General features: G+C 39.7%; 1 protein-coding gene across 6 annotated transcripts in view; it reads right to left on the reverse strand.

Annotated features, from left to right (window-relative positions):
* Nucleotides 1-2,896: 2,896 nt before the first annotated feature.
* The window catches only part of caps2 (calcyphosine 2), a 47,401-nt gene continuing 32,770 nt past the window's right edge, over nucleotides 2,897-17,527 (reverse strand). For all 6 annotated transcript variants that reach the window (XM_060839690.1, XM_060839689.1, XM_060839692.1 and 3 more), the window contains 8 exons: nucleotides 16,100-16,195; nucleotides 13,972-14,065; nucleotides 13,197-13,315; nucleotides 10,119-10,186; nucleotides 8,489-8,643; nucleotides 6,504-6,623; nucleotides 4,248-4,344; nucleotides 2,897-3,223 (listed from right to left, as the gene is read on the reverse strand). In XM_060839690.1, coding sequence (XP_060695673.1) covers nucleotides 3,048-3,223; nucleotides 4,248-4,344; nucleotides 6,504-6,623; nucleotides 8,489-8,643; nucleotides 10,119-10,186; nucleotides 13,197-13,315; nucleotides 13,972-14,065; nucleotides 16,100-16,195 — 925 coding nt within the window. In that variant the 3' untranslated portion in view covers nucleotides 2,897-3,047. The remainder of the gene's footprint in view (nucleotides 3,224-4,247; nucleotides 4,345-6,503; nucleotides 6,624-8,488; nucleotides 8,644-10,118; nucleotides 10,187-13,196; nucleotides 13,316-13,971; nucleotides 14,066-16,099; nucleotides 16,196-17,527) is intronic.

Here is a 17,527-nt window from a genome sequence, read left to right on the forward strand (position 1 = left end):
CAGACAGAGAAAGAACAACTGATAGCTCGCAATGCTCAACATACACTGGAGCAGAGGGTGAATCGCCCTTACAATCCCCAAATCACCCAGGAAATTGAATTAATTGCCCTTGCCCAAAAAATAGAGTGGAACAGAATGCAAAGAGCTACTCCTTCAATCAGAGGTTGCTTCTCTTCTGAGCTGATTTTTTTCCTTCCACATTAAGGTGTGATTTGGGGAACCGTAAACACCTGGAAAAGTATGTACCATCAGTGAGGGAGTCACCAGGACTACAGGATAGCCATGGTCCAAAAGCAGGTTGGGAGAGAGTTATTTAGCTGCCACAACCTGTCTGAGGAAGGTATGTTTAGGGTGATGGTTTCTGGTATGTAGAAGCATATTATTTTGAGAGAAAAAAAAACAATTTGCTAACATGAGGCTATTGTGACAATTTAAACACTAGAGATAGTGGTATGGTAATAATGTCACTGGATTAGTAATCCAGAAGATCAAATGTGTAAATTGTCATTTCTGAAGGGGCAACAGACCCAAACCGTTAATCCTGCTTTCTCCCACAGATGCTGACAGACCTGCTGAGTTTTCTCTGCAATTTCTGTTTTTGTTTCTGATTTCTAGCATCTTCAGTCCTTCGTCTTTTGTTAAATACCATAGGGTCATTGTTAAAATCGCAGCATGCTAGTTGGTGAAATTTAACTATAATTCATAATTGATTAATCGCTTGCCCAAATCACTAGGATTGTCCCTGCTCCTCTTCCAATAATGTCATGAAAGCTTTTTACATCCACATATGAAGATTAAGGAGACTTCGGTCTGTGATCATGGCTGAAAGATGGTGCCTTTGGACTGTGCAGAACTTATTCTCTGTTGTGCCCTGTTGGCCTGGAGTTGGTGTTAAGGTCTGAGTAAGACTCAAACCTATGATTTTCTGACTCAAGATTGAGAGTAGAAACCATTAACTATGTATTGGTAGTAGCACTCTTGTCAGACTTCAGAAATATTTTTTAAAATGCAATGTCAGGTTCTTCCTCCTTCCTTTCTGATGTTTTGGTGTGTAGAGGACAGTGAATCATATTTGCATCAAAATCCATTTAGCAATTCATTTAATTATAATGCACTTCATTCATGTCAAGAAATGAAGTTACAATTTAAAAATTAAAATGTCAAAAGCAAAAGATTAATCAAATACATGCAGTCCAAGTACATCTAATCAAATGCATTAGAACACTGTCAACAAGTAGTTAAACTATTTATCATCATAGTAATTTTCTCTATTTAAATAGAAATAAATTAATATAACTTAATTAGTAACAATTCTCAACAGGCCTCTCAAGGATGAAAGTGTCTCTTTATATTTTTTGTGGCATTTGCAAGGTTGGTGAGCTGGGTAGGCAGTGCTACATATAATGAATGACCATATTATACTTTAAATGAAGAATTGAGTGCGGAAGAGCAACACTTGAGGCCATCAATACAAGACAGTCACCAAATTTTCAGCAGGGAATTCAGATTGAACTTTTCTTCCCAGACAGATCTAATGACCAGCCAAAGACACAGTGGTGTAGTGTTAATATCCCTGGACTAATAATCCAGAGGCCTAGAATAATAGTGAAGAACACTGGTTTGGTAGTTGGTAGAACTTAAATTCAGTCAAGACAACTGGAGTTGAAAACTAGTCTCATGGTGACAATTATCATTGTAAAGACCTAGCACATTCATTTATGCCCTTTAGCGAAGGAAATCTGGCCTGCACACAATTCCAGATCCATAGCAATGTGTTCACTCTTGACTGCTCTCTGAAACAGCCTAGCAAATCACTCCATTCAAAGGCAATTAGGGATGGGCGACAAACGCTGACAGCATCAGCAGCTCCACATTCCTTACGGCATAAAGGAAAGAGAAATCAAACAGATGAGGGCAAATTGCAAGGATGCATTTAAGGCAAAGCTGGAGATATTCACAAGGGAGAAAGGAATGGGAAGTTCTGAAGAAGGGTGGTTGGAGTGAAGCTTGTTTTGAGCACAAATGTCCAAATGCTCTGCTGTAAAATCCTATATAATTCAACACAAGGTATCACTGAAATAGTTAATGGGAAAAATAACCTTCTACCAATCTGGCAGTTTTTGCCTGAAAAGGAAACCATATGCATCGATCAATCTTCAGAAAACTCAGACTCCAAGGGGACATTCAGCACATACAAGTGACAACCTTATATGTGACACAGAGTGTGGTTCTAAACAATCTGCTTCAACTGTAAGGAAGTGTAGCAGATGATGTCATCATAATTCTGAGGCTACATTCCTATCAACTCACACAACAAGGAGGCTAACTGCCAATCAATTTGCCATTGAAAATTTATAGATTTTGTTCCATATTCTGTACTTCAAACTTATTCATTTGAAGCAAGATTTAAATTTATGTAGCATCTTTCACAACCTCAGGGCATCCCGATTGCTGTTCAGTCAAGTAAGTACTTCTGAAGTGGAGTGCTTACCATAATAAGAGCTTACAATTGAAAGCATGAACAGGGTATTTATTGGTGGCTGTACGTAAAGATCAAATTGCCCTCATCACCCCTCAAATGCTCCAAAAATAAAGCACACACCATAAAATCAGCCAGACTGTTTGTAGGCATTAAACATTAGTACAAATTTGTTGTTACAATTTAGAACATATTTTGTTGGTCCTGCATCTACAATGAGAACAAGTTCACCAAGTAGGTAGAAGAGCAGAAACCATGAGGATTGAGACTTCATTTTTACAACAGACAGAAAATTGGGCAAGCTGCCTTCTTCACGCTGGGTTCTAGCATTGGTTCTGATATTCCCTTACTGGAAAATCTACGGTGAAGATGGATATTGCAAAAAATAAAATATGGTTATAAAACCTAATTATACCTACACCTTGACTGAAAATCCAAAGATCTTATAATAACACAAAACATTTTTCACAACAATCAACTTGAACACATTTTTGTAAAAAGCACATCGATGGAAAATAGCTTGCACAGAAATAATGAACATTCCAGTTTTGTCTTAAGTTCTGCAGTCTCATACTGCCCAACAATTCCTCATTATGTTAGCAAAATCTTCATCATTTGCAACTTCAAGGCTGATCCCCTCATAATAAGCTTCAAATTCAATGTAAGTGACTTCTCCGGAATTGATGCAGTTCTCCTGTAATGTGTCCAGGAATGATGTTCGAATTTGCTGCTCCGAACATTCTCCTGCAACATGATAGGAAAGGTAATGATTTTGGACCAGAGCCCAGGAGACGTGTGTGGAGAAACTCATGTCTTCCCATGCTATGCCAGGTCTAGAAGATGTGCAACTATGCAGTGGCTCTCCCCCCACCCCCTGCCAACCTCCAGAAGATTTCTTACCTTCCCTGGTGATATTCCAGCATCAATGAAGACATAATGGATGGTTGGGTAAAGCAAGAGAACCAAAGGCATCTTGTTGCTTCAGTTCCACAATATACTGAGGTCCGAAATTGTGTTCCAAAATCATTGGTGTTTGGGACACTACCTCATATGGTGGTGAATGCAGAATTCTCTACCATAAAAGGCTGAAGGCCAAATTACTGAATTTATTTCAGAAATACTAACACTAAGGGCAACAAGAGGTATGGGTAGAGAGTGCAAGTCCGGCTTTGAGGGAGAGAATCAGCTATGACCACAATGAATGGCGGAGCAGGCTCAATGGGCAATAACCTACTCCTGCTCCTATTTTCTATATTTTTGAGACCTTAGGAAGGATGTTATTAAACTGAAGAGGAATCAGAAGAGATTTACCAGGATGTTGCTGGGTGCAGAAGGTTTGAGTTATATAAAGAGAGGCTGGGACTTTTTTCACTGGAGCATAAGAGGTTGAGAGATGACCTGATAGAAGTTTATAAAATAATGAGAGATACAGATAGAGTTAATGGCAGTTGTCTTTTTCCTAGGATGGAGATGTCATGACTAGGGGGCACATTTAACGTGAGAGGAGAGATTTAAAAGAGGCATGAGAGGCAAATTTTTTACACAGAGGGTGGTTCATGTGTGGAATGAACTTCCTGAGGATATGGCAGATGCAGGTATAATTACAACATTTAAAAGACATTTGAATAGATACAAATAGGAAGGTTTGGGGAGCTATGGGCCAGAAGCATGCAGGTGGGACTGGTTTAGTTTGAGTTTCTGTTCAGCATAGATTGGTTGGATCAAAGGTTCTGTTTCCATGCTCTCTGACTGTATGAGCATTGATTACCTAATAAGACTTTCGGGTGTTTCCTTCCATTGTAGAACTTGCTAATGTCGTTCACAGAAACACTGCCTGTTTTATTTGGATCAAGCTTCATATAGGCCTGTGAAGATAAAATGATAAAAGCTGCCATAACATATCCTCCAAAGCAAACAACTATCATTTCTTTAATATTAAAAATTGTGTTTCAAATACACCTCTGGCATACTTCATTACTGATACAGCTTAATCCTAAAGTGGCAAGTGTTCCATCTGGACAAATGCAAGAATGGAAAATTTCAAACAACATGCCAACCAATCAGCATTCTTTTCTTGTGGAGTTTAAATTGTTGTGATCATTCAAAATTTGAATTCTTGCACTTATCCTAATAATCTTTTCATGCAAGATGAAAAGCTTTGGTAACATCTCTCAACTGGATTCAAGTTCTATGCTTGAGAGCAACTGTTAATCTACAGTTACTTCCCCAAAGAATGATTAAGTTCTGAGTGACCCACAGACTGTGTTTACTAATTGCAAATTAATCTCCTGGTCTTAAACGGACAGTCATGATTTAAACATATAGTGTAATATTTAATTAAAGCAGTTGGCCATCTCAAAATGCTAAGTCACAACCTCACTTCATAAAAAGAGAGAAGAAATGAAGATTCTGAAACTTATGCACTGGAAGGAGAGAACAATGCTCAACTCTGGTGACCACAGTCATCCCCAGTGATGCTTAGCTCTGATGGCCTACGAACTAGCCAGACTAGACATTGATTTAGGAAATTCGACGTTTCGGGCTCATTCTTGATGAAGGGCTTATGCCCGAAACGTCGAATTTCCTATTCCTTGGATGCTGCCTGACCTGCTATGCTTTAACCAGCAACACATTTTCAACTGTGATCTCCAGCATCTGCAGACCTCATTTTTTACCCTAGACATTGATTTAGCAGATGTTGCCAGATCTGCCAAGCTTTCCCAGCAACTTCTGTTATTGATATAGCAGTCCTGACTGAGGTCCACATCTCAGAGCAAGGCAGCCTGACAGAATACAAATGCTAGTTGTACTCGTTTTTAGTTCACCTCAAGGTGAACAATGCCTCCTCAGTATAACCTTGGTGGTGAGAATGATTATCATCACTAAATATTCAATCGGCTACCCCTATTGCATCATGTCCCTGTACCTCCCGCTCCAAGACTGGCATCTGCAATTCTCATCTTCGTTTCTGCTCCAATCCTGAAAGCTAACCCAGCTAACACAGGCAGGTTTTACACATTTCCATTAACTCATTAAGAATAACCCTCCTAAGGTCAAAATTGACATCCTTGACATCCCATCAAATTGAGAGCAGAGGTGTGTTTTGAGTTTTCGGCTGACATTTAGCAGGGTACCTATAGCCCTCTTTTGAGGTGATTTCTGTAACATACAGGTTGAGATTCCATAAAACACTTTCTGCCATACAGAACTAGACATCCATTGGCCTGGTTTAAACCTTCATTCCTGACCCGAAACATTGATTTTCCTGCTCCTCGGATGCTGCCTGACCTGCTGTGCTTTTCCAGCACCACTCTATTCTGGACTCTGATTTCCAGTATCTGCAGTCCTCACTTTTGCCTATTTTATACCACAGTTGTGGCCATGGAAGAAATTTTCAGCTTACAGCTATCAGGAACGTAAAACAGGTAGTTTAAAGAGTTTTCTGTCCTTTGGCCATTAAACATCCCACTTGATCTTGTTGAATCCAACTTTACTGGTTTTGCACCATTGTACAAGCTAAAATAATTCCCGCTGAATCTTGCTGACAAGAGAGACACATTGCCAAGGCTTAATACCTTGCACCCACCAGGACAAATGTAAATGTCCTAAATTTCAAAAGGTCACAACAACTTATTCAACCAAAATAAGGGATACTGACTGGTCAAGGTATTGTCATGGATAATGCTATGAAGAATTCATGTTGTTTGCATTAAGCTTCACCTGACCCAGTTATGCAGCCCGTTCTGTGTAAATTGCTGATTTCATTTGCCAACAAGATAGCAAATTTATGACTCTTTAGAACTAGTTTATCATCTGTCCATTATCAAGGCATCCTAGAATGCAAAATGGATCAGATGAATGCAAACCTTTATTACGTAGAAGTTAGAAATCTGTTGTTTTATATCTGAAAGTAAACCCTCAATAGATTATTATTTAGGAACAGAAGCTTGACTTAGACACAAGTTTATTGTCCATCACTTCTAACATACCAATAATGTAACACTGAGAAAGTTAACTGCCTTACCTTCCTAACGAATGCTTTACGAAACTCGTTCATTTCTCCAATGATGACTTGAATAAACTGGTAATAGTCTATTTCACCATCACCACCCTGGTCCAGTAGAACCCATACAGACTCAAAGTCCTACAAAAACAGACAACATTTATAATGCATGCTACAGTTTTAAATATCCTAATTTCTGATAAACTAAATAATCCAATTTTGGAGCTGGTTTCCAAAATTCCAGTAGATCACCAAATAAGTCCACCTCCAGAGAAGGAATTTACTCAAACAATTTACTATTTGTTAGTGTCAGAGTAAATCTTTTGGATTATTTAGGAGATTGCTTTGCATTTTTAAAAAAAAACTTGAAAAGTTCAGGCCAGTTTTGCTGGCCATGCCAATGTTTATATTAATAAACTAATGAAGTTTCAGAATTCAATTATATCTCCACAACAAACATTGTTGCTGTTTTAATTTACAACTTGAAATTTGAAAACTTATTTCTTCCTTTTGAACTGAAGCTACCTGTTCAAAGAGATTCATTTCATGATTTAAGAGTAGATGTCAGGCAAATGATTTATATGTTACCAAGAAATCTACAAGCACGGACAGCTGTGCATGCACAACACTAGCAACTTTATTACAACATGTTGGAAGAATGGGCACATGACCAAGAGAACACAATTCAAATCCCAGTTTGGTCATTTAAGTGGTTTATTTCCATCTCCGAAACATGCAAATAAAGAGCTATTATTAGTAAAAATGTTGTAAAGCACCCAAATGTTTAAGCAAATGAACTTTAAAGAAGGAAACTTGTCACGGTTGTAAAGTGTGGCCTATACATGATTCAGGTTTTACAATAATTGAGATTTACTCCAGTTTTACAATAATTGGGGTGGACTCTTGATTTCTAACTGAAATGGGATTCCAAGCTCTTCCAGATACATCAAATCTTGGAACAACTTAGGGATGGTCTACAAATGCCAGCTTTGCTAATGTGATTGCATTAAAATAAAAGTGCTTTTGTATTGCAATATAGCATTTACAATGCAGCCACATTACATTCACCTTTTCAGCTCACAAACAAACACTATCTCCCTCCATAAGCACTAAAGAGATAATATAAAATTCTGCTAGCAAGTGCCAATTACCAATCAATTCTGTGTTGTGATTGACATTGGCACTCTACCCAACATGGGTTAGATTTTGACATTCTTATATTCATTTTCAAATCCCTCCACGGCTTTGTCCCTCTCCCCTCTATAATCTCCTTCAACCTGTCAAGATATCTGTGCTCCTGTAACTCTGGCCACTGGCGTACCCCTGATTTTCTTTGCATTTCTGGTAGCGGCCATACCACCAACTGCCTAGACTCTAAGTTCTCCAATTTAGTAGACCCTGTTTTAGTCCCATTTTCTGCAGGACATCACCTCCACACTGATTGTGCCCATGAAAATGCTTCACCAAACCAGTGACCAAGTGGCATTATCACGAAACTATTTAATCTAGAAACTCAGCTAATGTTCTGGGCACCATGGCAGATGGTGGCATTTGAATACAATAAAGACTCAGGGATTGAGGGTCTAATGATGACTGAAACCAATGTCGATTGTCAGGGAAAATCCATCTGGATTCACTTAAGTCCTTGAGGGAAGTAAAACTGCCATCCATACTGCCTGGTCTGGTTTACATGTGTCTCCACACCCACAGCAATGTGGTTGAGTTGTAACTGCTTCTGGCTAATTAGAGATGGGTGCTAAATACTAGCTAAGCCAAAGATCCCCATATCATGTGGGTGAATAAAAAAAGTTTCCCACTGTAATTCTTTGTACCTCCGTCACTCCAACTTTAAAATGTTCCTGAGAGACTACATCTTTGACCTAACTGTGAGTCGCCTGTTCTTACAACTCCTTATATAGTTCAGTGTCAAATAATTGCCCCTGTTTTAAACATTCTAAGATGCTTCAATTAAGTTAGAGGTGTAGAATAAATAAAGTTTGTCTGACCTTGTCAGCTAGCTCCAAGTGGAACTCCGTCAGACCCTGTTTTATTTCCATTTTCGACAGCACACCACCTCCACACTGATCATGCTGGTGAAAAAATTTCACCAAACCAGTCATAGTGCGAACCCCTCTCTTCACAAGTTTTTCTTTCATCAGTCCTTATTTTTGAGCAACAAAAAGAAATTTCAATTTGAATTTCTGTGCGTGGTAAAGCTTTTGATGATCATATTTCCTTTCAATTTAATTTATCAGGAATACTTGCAGCTCTCCAACTATTGTGCTCAGAAGTCGTGAATCAAAGTCATACAGTTGAAAGGTTTAATTGCTAACCTGGGTTGCTTGGTTAGGTCCCAACAAGAATCTTGGTAACTATAGCAGAGAAGTCAACTAAAGATGAGCAAACTGCTCATAACAGCTAAGGCACAGGATAGATCTAGTGGAGTTACAGTTCACTCAGTATCTGAGTTGTAATTGCAACATGTATTCTTCACGTGTATGTTGTGGCCTGGAACTTTGAATAGTGATAATAAAACCTTCAGTGTTCTTTCCAAGCATTGGCTGACCAGGACTCTCACTTGATCTTAGCACCTGCCGTTGATGTGTGTTGGAAGGAATGGGAGGTTGATGCTCAACCTGTTTGGCCATTTTATGAATGCACCTTCTTATGTCATCAAGTCTGGAGGTAGGATTGGAATTCATACCCAGAGTTCCTCATTCAGAGGCACAGACATCACCAACTGTGCATGAAACCTCAGATCGTGTAGTCACATTTCTGGAGAGAGTCCAGAAAAGGTTTACTAGGTTGATCCCAAGGATGGAGGGACCGTGTTATGAGGAGAGGTTGAATAGGTTGGGCCTGTACTCATTGGAATTTAGGAGAGTAAGAGGAGACCTCATTGAAACACAAGATTGGTAGAGGGCTTCACAGGTAGATGTGGAGAGGTTGTTTCCCCTTGTGAGAGTAACTTGGACCGGGGCATAATCTCAGAGTAAGGATTCTCCCATTTAAGACAGAGATGAGAAGAAATTTGCTTGAACAATCCACAAGACCAAGAATTCGAACAGTCTGCGGTGAGGTTTCACATCTTTTCTACTTTTATAACATCAAATTATGCAGAATGTGAAGCACACAGAGTAATACATGTTCCTCAACATTGGTTAACCTCTTCCTATATGATGTAGCTAGTCAAAAATGAAATAGTTGTTCTTTATAGAAAAAATATTGAACTTACACCTGAAGAAAAGTATCATAATGAAAACGGTTATATAAACAGGAAGTACTGGAGAAATTCAGCAGGTCTGACATCATCAGTGGAGAGAGGAACAGAGTTAACATCCAATATAGCTCTTCTTCAGAATATATTCTATATCATAGTCATGTCAAACTTAAAACATTAATTGTGTTTCTTTCTCCACAGACACTGCCACTGCTGAGTTGCTGAATATATCTCCAGTATTAATTTGTTTTGATTCAGCATCCTCAATATTTTGCTTTTATAATTAAAGGATTTTAGGTTGATAAAAATAAACACTGCATTTACAAGCTAATGAATGTCAAAGATAAAAGCTAATGGTCAGTTCGGTTGCAGAAATTTACTGTTTTTGCATCACGAATGTGTACTTTGATTTTCACCTTGCACAGATAAAATGGTATTTCTGTCATCAATCTCTTGTTGAGTGAAAGCTGGATTGCTGCCAGTCCTGTTGCAAATTAAGAGAAAAAAAGCTGTATTTTAAAATCAAACAAAAGCAGACTACTGTATGCATTTCGTAGCTGCAGTTCAAAATGATTCTTCATATTTTAGCACACATTTTCTCTCCAGGGTCATGCCCTGAATTACAGGTGGTGTATAGTTGGTGACTACAGACGTCTGCAGTAGAAACAAAATGCAAGAGAAACACAACAAGTTTGGCAGCACATATGGAGATGGGAGGAGGATGAGGGAAATGACACTGCTTCAGAATTTGAGTAATCTTTGGAGTTGTGAAGAAGAGTAATTTTGGATACGAAATGCTAAGTCTCACTCTCTACAGATGCTGCCAGATTTGTGCTTTATTTTTTCAGATTTCCAGTATCCACAGTAATTGGATTTCTTTTTGTAGACTTGTGCGTTGGTGCGGTGTTTGCCACTACTTTGTTAGGATAGCTGACCAGAAATCTACTGTTCTTACCACCAGCCAATAGTTTGTGCGTTGGAAGGATTTACAAGTTGATACTCAATCTGAGTCATACAGCCATAGAGATTTTACAACACAGAACAAGATCCTTGAGACCATCACGCCTGTGATCAAACATCTATTAGAGGAAACTCGATTATCCGAATGTCGGACTATCCAGTGAGATCGCAAGGTCCCGATGCTTGGCTAAGCTGTGTTATCCAGCATTCGATTATCTGGAATTCAATTAACCAAACAAAACACTCCCCACCTGTGTTCTTCAGATAATCGAGGTTCCTCTGTATTCTAATCCCATTTCTCAACACTTGGCCTGTAGCCTTGTGTACTGATTCAAGTGCTCATCTAAATAGAGCTCCCATCTCTACTACCTTTTTGGCAGTAAGTTCTGGATACTCACAATCGTTTAGGTGAAAAGTGTTTTCCCCCACATTCCCTCTAAACCTCCTGCTTCTTAGCTTAAAGCTTAGCCCTTGGTGATTGACCCTTTTATTAAGGAGTAAAGCTCTCTGTACCTAGCCTGTCCATTCTAATCAGAACTTTGTATATCACAATAAGATCCCCTTTAGCCTTCCATGCCCTAAGGAAAACAACCCCACCCTATCTAGTCTCTCTTCATATCTGAATAGTTCCAGCACAGGCACCATCTTGATGAATCTCCTTTGTACCCTTTCTGTGCAATGATGTCCTTCTTGGAGTGATCAGTACTGCACACAGCGGTGGCCTAACATTACATACAGCTCCATCATAACCTTCTTGATCTTGTACTTAATGGCTTGCCCAATAAAGGCAAGTATCCTATACGCCTTCTTTATCCATTTATCCTGCTGTCTTCAAGGATCTATGGACATGCACATCAAAGCCCCTCTGATCCTCTGTACTTCATAGTATCCTACTGTCAAATGTTTCCTTTCTCATCTTGTCAGTCCACCAAGCATCACCTTACACATTTCATGATTAAATTTCAATTACTTTTGTTCAGCCCATCTGACTGACCCGTCTTTATCGTCTTGTGGTGTTTGTGTGAATCATAAATGCACTTTCTGCGACCACAAAGTCCTAGAGTGGGGCTTAAACCTATAGTTTCCAACTCAAGATAGCCTCCCACTCCACCACAAGACCTCCCACTGGAGGTCTTGTGGTGGAGTAGACAGACTAACCATGCTAACTACTAATTTAATTGCAATCTTCACTACTAGTGTTTTTGAACCTTTTCATGAGAATGATCATTTCCCACTCCAACATCCCTTGAGAAAGTGTGAGCCACCTTCTTGAAGTGCAGCAGTCAATGAGGCATAGGCACACTCAGGAGAAAATGAGGACTGCAGATGCTGGAGATCAGAGTTGAAGAGTGTGGTGCTGGAAAAGCACCAACGGAGTCGACATTTTAGGCATAAGTCCTTCATCAGGAAGGGCTCACAGTGCTTTTTCCTTAACCAGGTTAATGCAACTCTGACTTGTTGCTGGATTTCAGAAGGCAAACGTCAACCACATGTAGGCCAGACAGAATAAACATGGCAGATTTCTCCCTGAAGGCCATCAGTGGACAAGATGAATTTTTACAACAATTGAGGAAAGCTTTTACAATAATTCAATCCATTTATTGATTAGACTATAATTTTATTAAAACTTTATTAATTTATTGAATTATAATTCCACCAGCTGCATTAGTCTGGTCTAGTAATCCAGACCAGTATCATTAGATTGTGCTACCATGATCAAATCTGACCTCTGCAGCATTCTGGCCTGGTTTTATATATTAACTCCAAGATGAGCCTCAAACCCCATGTTCACCATTCACTATCAAGACTGTCTTCTTCCATCCCCACAATATTACGCAGACTAACCATGCTGATATTCATATCTTTGTCATCCGATACTGTGTTCTGTGATGTGGTCAGTACACTTAAAAGTCATGTCATGACATAATAAGTATGTTCAGTATGTAATCTGAGCACTTAAAAGGTCTCACATTCCAGCTTATCTTGAACCATATGAAGCATGACACTCTGCTGGGAGTGTGTTATAACAAACAAGTCCACTGGGAAACGTGTCATAATATACTAGTTTATACACCGAGACACATGCGTACAAATGAAAAATACTGTATTGTGTAATAATTGGCTGTAATAAATTTGTGCTGGATTCTTAAATACCATAATATTTTTGCCTTGTTTCTCATGTTGTGGGTGATGGCATAAGCAATCCTGTATTAGGTAAATACACTTTGTTGGAGGCAAACTCACATTATTAGAGTAGACTATCCCTGCTTTGGGGTGCTATAGAGGTAGTTTTTAAGGAGTGTCTTCAAAAGGAAACTACTATCTAAACAGAGTTACTCCCAATCATTTTAATTGTGTGTCAGACTATCTATTTTGATGGTCAAACGTAGACTCCATTCTGGATAGAGTGATCTCCACATGTTTAAAGTCCCTTAAAACCATCCTGAGGAGTTTGCTTTATCTATCACCACAACTTATTACTCCTTTATTGAGTTTTGTAAAAACTGGTAATAGGAGGTTCTTCAAGTACTTACAGCAATGAAATCTTTGCAATTTCATCAATCTCAATGATCCGTAAGATTAATAACCGTTTCTCTTGGATACTTGCTGGGAGACTAACATGCTGTGAAGTCAGGAAGGTTAGATTTGTACCCTGGCAGAGAAAATAAAGAAATTTAAAAATTTAACACTGTACACAAAAACAAGGTACAACCCTATCAGTCTTCTCAGGTCAACCTACAGACCCAATGACACTATTTTGAAGAGAAGTTATTCCAAATGTCCTGGCCAATATTTTATTTCTTAACTCTTATTGTCAAAATAGATTAAATCACGATGAGCACATTCTCTTTGAGTAAGCTTCCGACATGCATTTGATGCTTCGTTTCAAAATAACCACTAGGCTTCAAATAGAATGGCTTTAAAGTGTTTTCAAGTTATGATAGGAGCTGTTTAAGATTCTATTTCTTATTTAGCCTGGAGGTGAAGGACTGTGCATATCTTTGCAGACAACAGCAAAGCAATGAAAAAGGTTGAAATCTGGATGAAATCACTGGGGTGGCACCAGGGACAAGGAGAAATTTCAGAAGCTACATAAGCCAAAATATGGGATTACCTGCCATAAAACCATTGTTGAAGCAATAATTATTTTCAGATGGAACTGGACAGTTATTTGAAAAGCAAATTAATATAAATAGATTGCAGTATGAACTGAAAAAGGGAAGATGATATGAGAATTACCAAAAAACACAGTTATGTAGAAATGATAACTTGTTTCTATGCTGTAATGTTTAGGATTCTGATACCTACCACATAGAAATCGCCAACATCATACTGTCTTCCCTTTCGCCTACCACACTGATGACAGTAAATGCCCCTTTGAATGAATGGTAGAGCTTTTGTCCTGAAAAAAAAATCCTAATTTTTACTTTCAGGAAGTCAGAGTTAAAGGAACATCATTATCAAAGCTGAGTCTAAATATACAGATCACTGCTAAGTGCCAAAACTTCTACATATCCTTTGAGGAGTGTTTCCACTTTTCAGAAGTGCAAGGTGAAGGCACACTATTCATTGTAACACAGTTCAAAGTAGACAAAGGGAATGTGTAACAGATCAGCCGTGTGCCTTGTTTCAAATCATAAAAGATTCCAGGAGTAGATTCCAGAAGTAAATTCCAGGGGAATTACAAGAAGATCAAGCATCACCAGTTAGGACTGGGCAAAAATTATGGCCTAATTGCCCTCAATAACTTGGTGGTGGGTATTCCTTCTGAATCATTGCAGTCTTGGGTTATAGGTACACTCATGGTGCTTTTAGGGAAGGAGTTACAGATTTTGATCCAGCAATAGAGAAGGAATGGTAAAGTAGTTCCAAGTTAGGAAGGTGTCTGGTTTATGACAATACTATGGCTTTGTCTTTTTTTAAAAGAGTGGTTTTGACCCACTGGTTACAAGCTATTCATAGCCAATAAAGTAAACTGCTTGTGAAGTCTTAGCTTTTTTTAAATTGGAACAATAGAAGCAGCATGAATGGGTGGAGTCACAGAAGCAGGAGTAGTTTAGCTTTTGAGGTGTTAAAGCTGCCATATATCACTGCCTGCTACAGTAAAAAGCTGAAATTTTCACTTTCTCATGTGAGACAATCTGTTTTACTGACTTTGTCTTTGATAAGGGTGTGTTTATGGGATGTTACTATATTGGAACAGTTGCTGTTTAGCAGTTAAATCATCTATTATTCTGTTAAATTCTCCAATAGCATTAAGTTATTCCAATTTTGTTTGTTTGTACTTTAACGGTAGTGTTTTGTTTAAAGCAGAGTAGTGTAACCAATTGAATTAAATCTGGAACACAGCACCTTACACGCCTTTATATAAGAGAAAAGTTGATGTCTAAGCTATCTCTTTGAAATACTTGAAGGAAGTATGGTCTGGTCCATAACAGACTTGGAGGGGAATGTGCAAATAGTAATGTTCCTATGCATTTTCTGCCTTTGTCCTTCTAGACCATCTCTTGCTTGAAAAGGGGTTGTCTTAATCATCATCTGAAGCGAGATGGGCATAAATAGTGAAGAAAACCCTCATACTCCAAAGACAAACGAAAGGTGAATTGTTTGCCAAGGGCACACTACCACAGATTACTTTGTGCGTTCAGTCTGGTTTCTCTAGTTAGGTGTGGTATAGTCTCTTGCAGTTGTCTTTTGTGTTCAGCATTGAAAAAAAAATCTTGATTCAGTTCTGGGATGCTGTCTTCAGACTGTGCACCTGTTAAGAGTGTCCCTTCAAGGAATCCAAGAGAAAATATGGATTAAGACAGCAGCGCAGCACTGTGTGAGGGGAAACGGTCAAAAGTGCCAAGTTTTAGATGAGATGTTAATCCGACAGCCTATCTGCTCTCCGAAGTGATTGTAAAAAAGCACAAATTACTATTTTGAAGAGTGGGGGGGGGGTGGTCTTTCAGTCTCTTGGACATAATTTATTACTGAATATCAGTCGCTAAGATAGATGTTACAAATTATTACCATGGCTCCCCAAAAACAGACACTCTAAAATTACTTAATTAGCTATGAAGTGCTTTGGGGCATCCTAAGGTTGTGAAAGGCGCAAATTGCATAGAAAGTATTAACTGTCTTTCCAGATAAGCTTGAATTACAAAGGTCACACCTACTCTCAGTTGTAAAATGTATTTGATTGGAAGTGCAGCTTCAGTTTTTTAAAAAAAATGCAATTTCAGATATTTGCCACATAGGTCAAAAGAAGAAAAACAAACCAGATGCATCTCCAAACAGACTGAACTAGATCACCACCAGTACAGGTCAGACACACTTGTGCACCATCTAATCTGAGTTAAGAACGTGAGAAATAGGAGTAGATCATTCAGTATAATCATGGATCTAAATAGTTATTTCCTGTGGCCCTGCTGTCTGACATGAGAAGACATACCTGTTTTTCCCAAACTGACGATGTTCGTACACTGTAAGAGACTTATCAAATGCAAAGAAGAAACCAATTAGTTCTCTGCACGCATCCCGCCCATTCCTGTTTGAAGAAAAAATACATACAAAGTAGGCAGGTTCTTCATCCACGCAATCAGCATTCAAACATCGTACAACAGTAGGCCCTTCGAGCTTGCTCTGCCACTCACTTAAGTTTGTGGGACACTGTTTCCATACACAACGCCTTGCCGACTATCCCTAATCAGTCTTTGCCTCTCCAAATACATGTAAATCCTTTCTCTCAGAATCCCCTCCAACTTACCCACCATTAATTAGGAGAAAGTGAGGACTGCAGATGCTGGAGACCAGAGTTGAAAATGTGGTGCTGGAAAACACAGCAGGCCAGGCAGCATCCGAGGAGCAGGAGAATTGAAGTCTTGGGCATAAGTCCTTCTTCAGGAATGAGGCTGGTGTGCCAAGCAGGTTGAGATAAAAGGTAGGGGGGAGGAAATTTGGGGGATGAGTGCTGGGAATACGATAGGTGGAAGGAGGTGAGGGTGATAGGCCGGAGAGGGGGTGGAGGCGGAGAGGTCAGGAGGAGGATTGCAGGTCAAGAGGGCGGTGCTGAATCCAGACGTTGGAACTGAGGTAAGGTGGGGCGAGGGAAAATGAGGAAGCTGGAGAAACCTACATTCATCCCGTGTGGTTGGAGGGTTCCTAGGCTGAAGATGAGGCGCTTTTCCTCCAGGAGTTGTGTGGTCAGGGTCTGGCAATGGAGGAGGCCAAGGACCTGCACGTCCTTGGCAGAGTGGGAGGGGGAGTTAAAGTGTTCAGCTACGGGACAGTTGGGTTGGTTGGTACAGATGTACCAGAGGTGTTCCCTGAAATATTCCGCAAGTAGATGGCCTGTCTCCCCAATATAGAGGAGACCACATCGGTGCAGCGGATGCAGTAAATGACGTGCATGGAGGTGCAAGTGAATCTGCGACGGATATGGAAGGATCCATTGGGGCCTTGGAGGGAGGTGAGGGGGGAGGTGTGGGCACAAATTTTGCACTTCTTGCGGTTGCAGGGGAAGGTGCCGGGAGTGGAGGTTGGGTTGGTGGGTGGTGTGGACCTGACGAAGGAGTCGCGGAGGGAGTGGTCTCTCCGGAACGCTGATAGGGGTGGTGAGGGCAATATATCCCTGGTGGTGGGGTCTGCTTGGAGGTGGTGGAAATGACGGAGGATGATACCTTTTATCTCAGCCCGCTTGGCACACCAGCCTCATTCCTGAAGAAGGGCTTATGCTCAAAATGTCTATTCTCCTGCTCCTCGGATGCTGCCTGGCCTGCTGTGTTTTCCAGCACCATGTTTTCAACTCTTACCCACCATTGATGTCAGATTCACCAGTCCACAGTTTCCAGGTTTCTCCTAACAGCCTTTCTTAAATAAA

The sequence above is a fragment of the Hemiscyllium ocellatum genome, chromosome 19, assembly GCF_020745735.1.
Source record: "Hemiscyllium ocellatum isolate sHemOce1 chromosome 19, sHemOce1.pat.X.cur, whole genome shotgun sequence".
Taxonomy (NCBI): Eukaryota; Metazoa; Chordata; class Chondrichthyes; order Orectolobiformes; family Hemiscylliidae; genus Hemiscyllium; species Hemiscyllium ocellatum.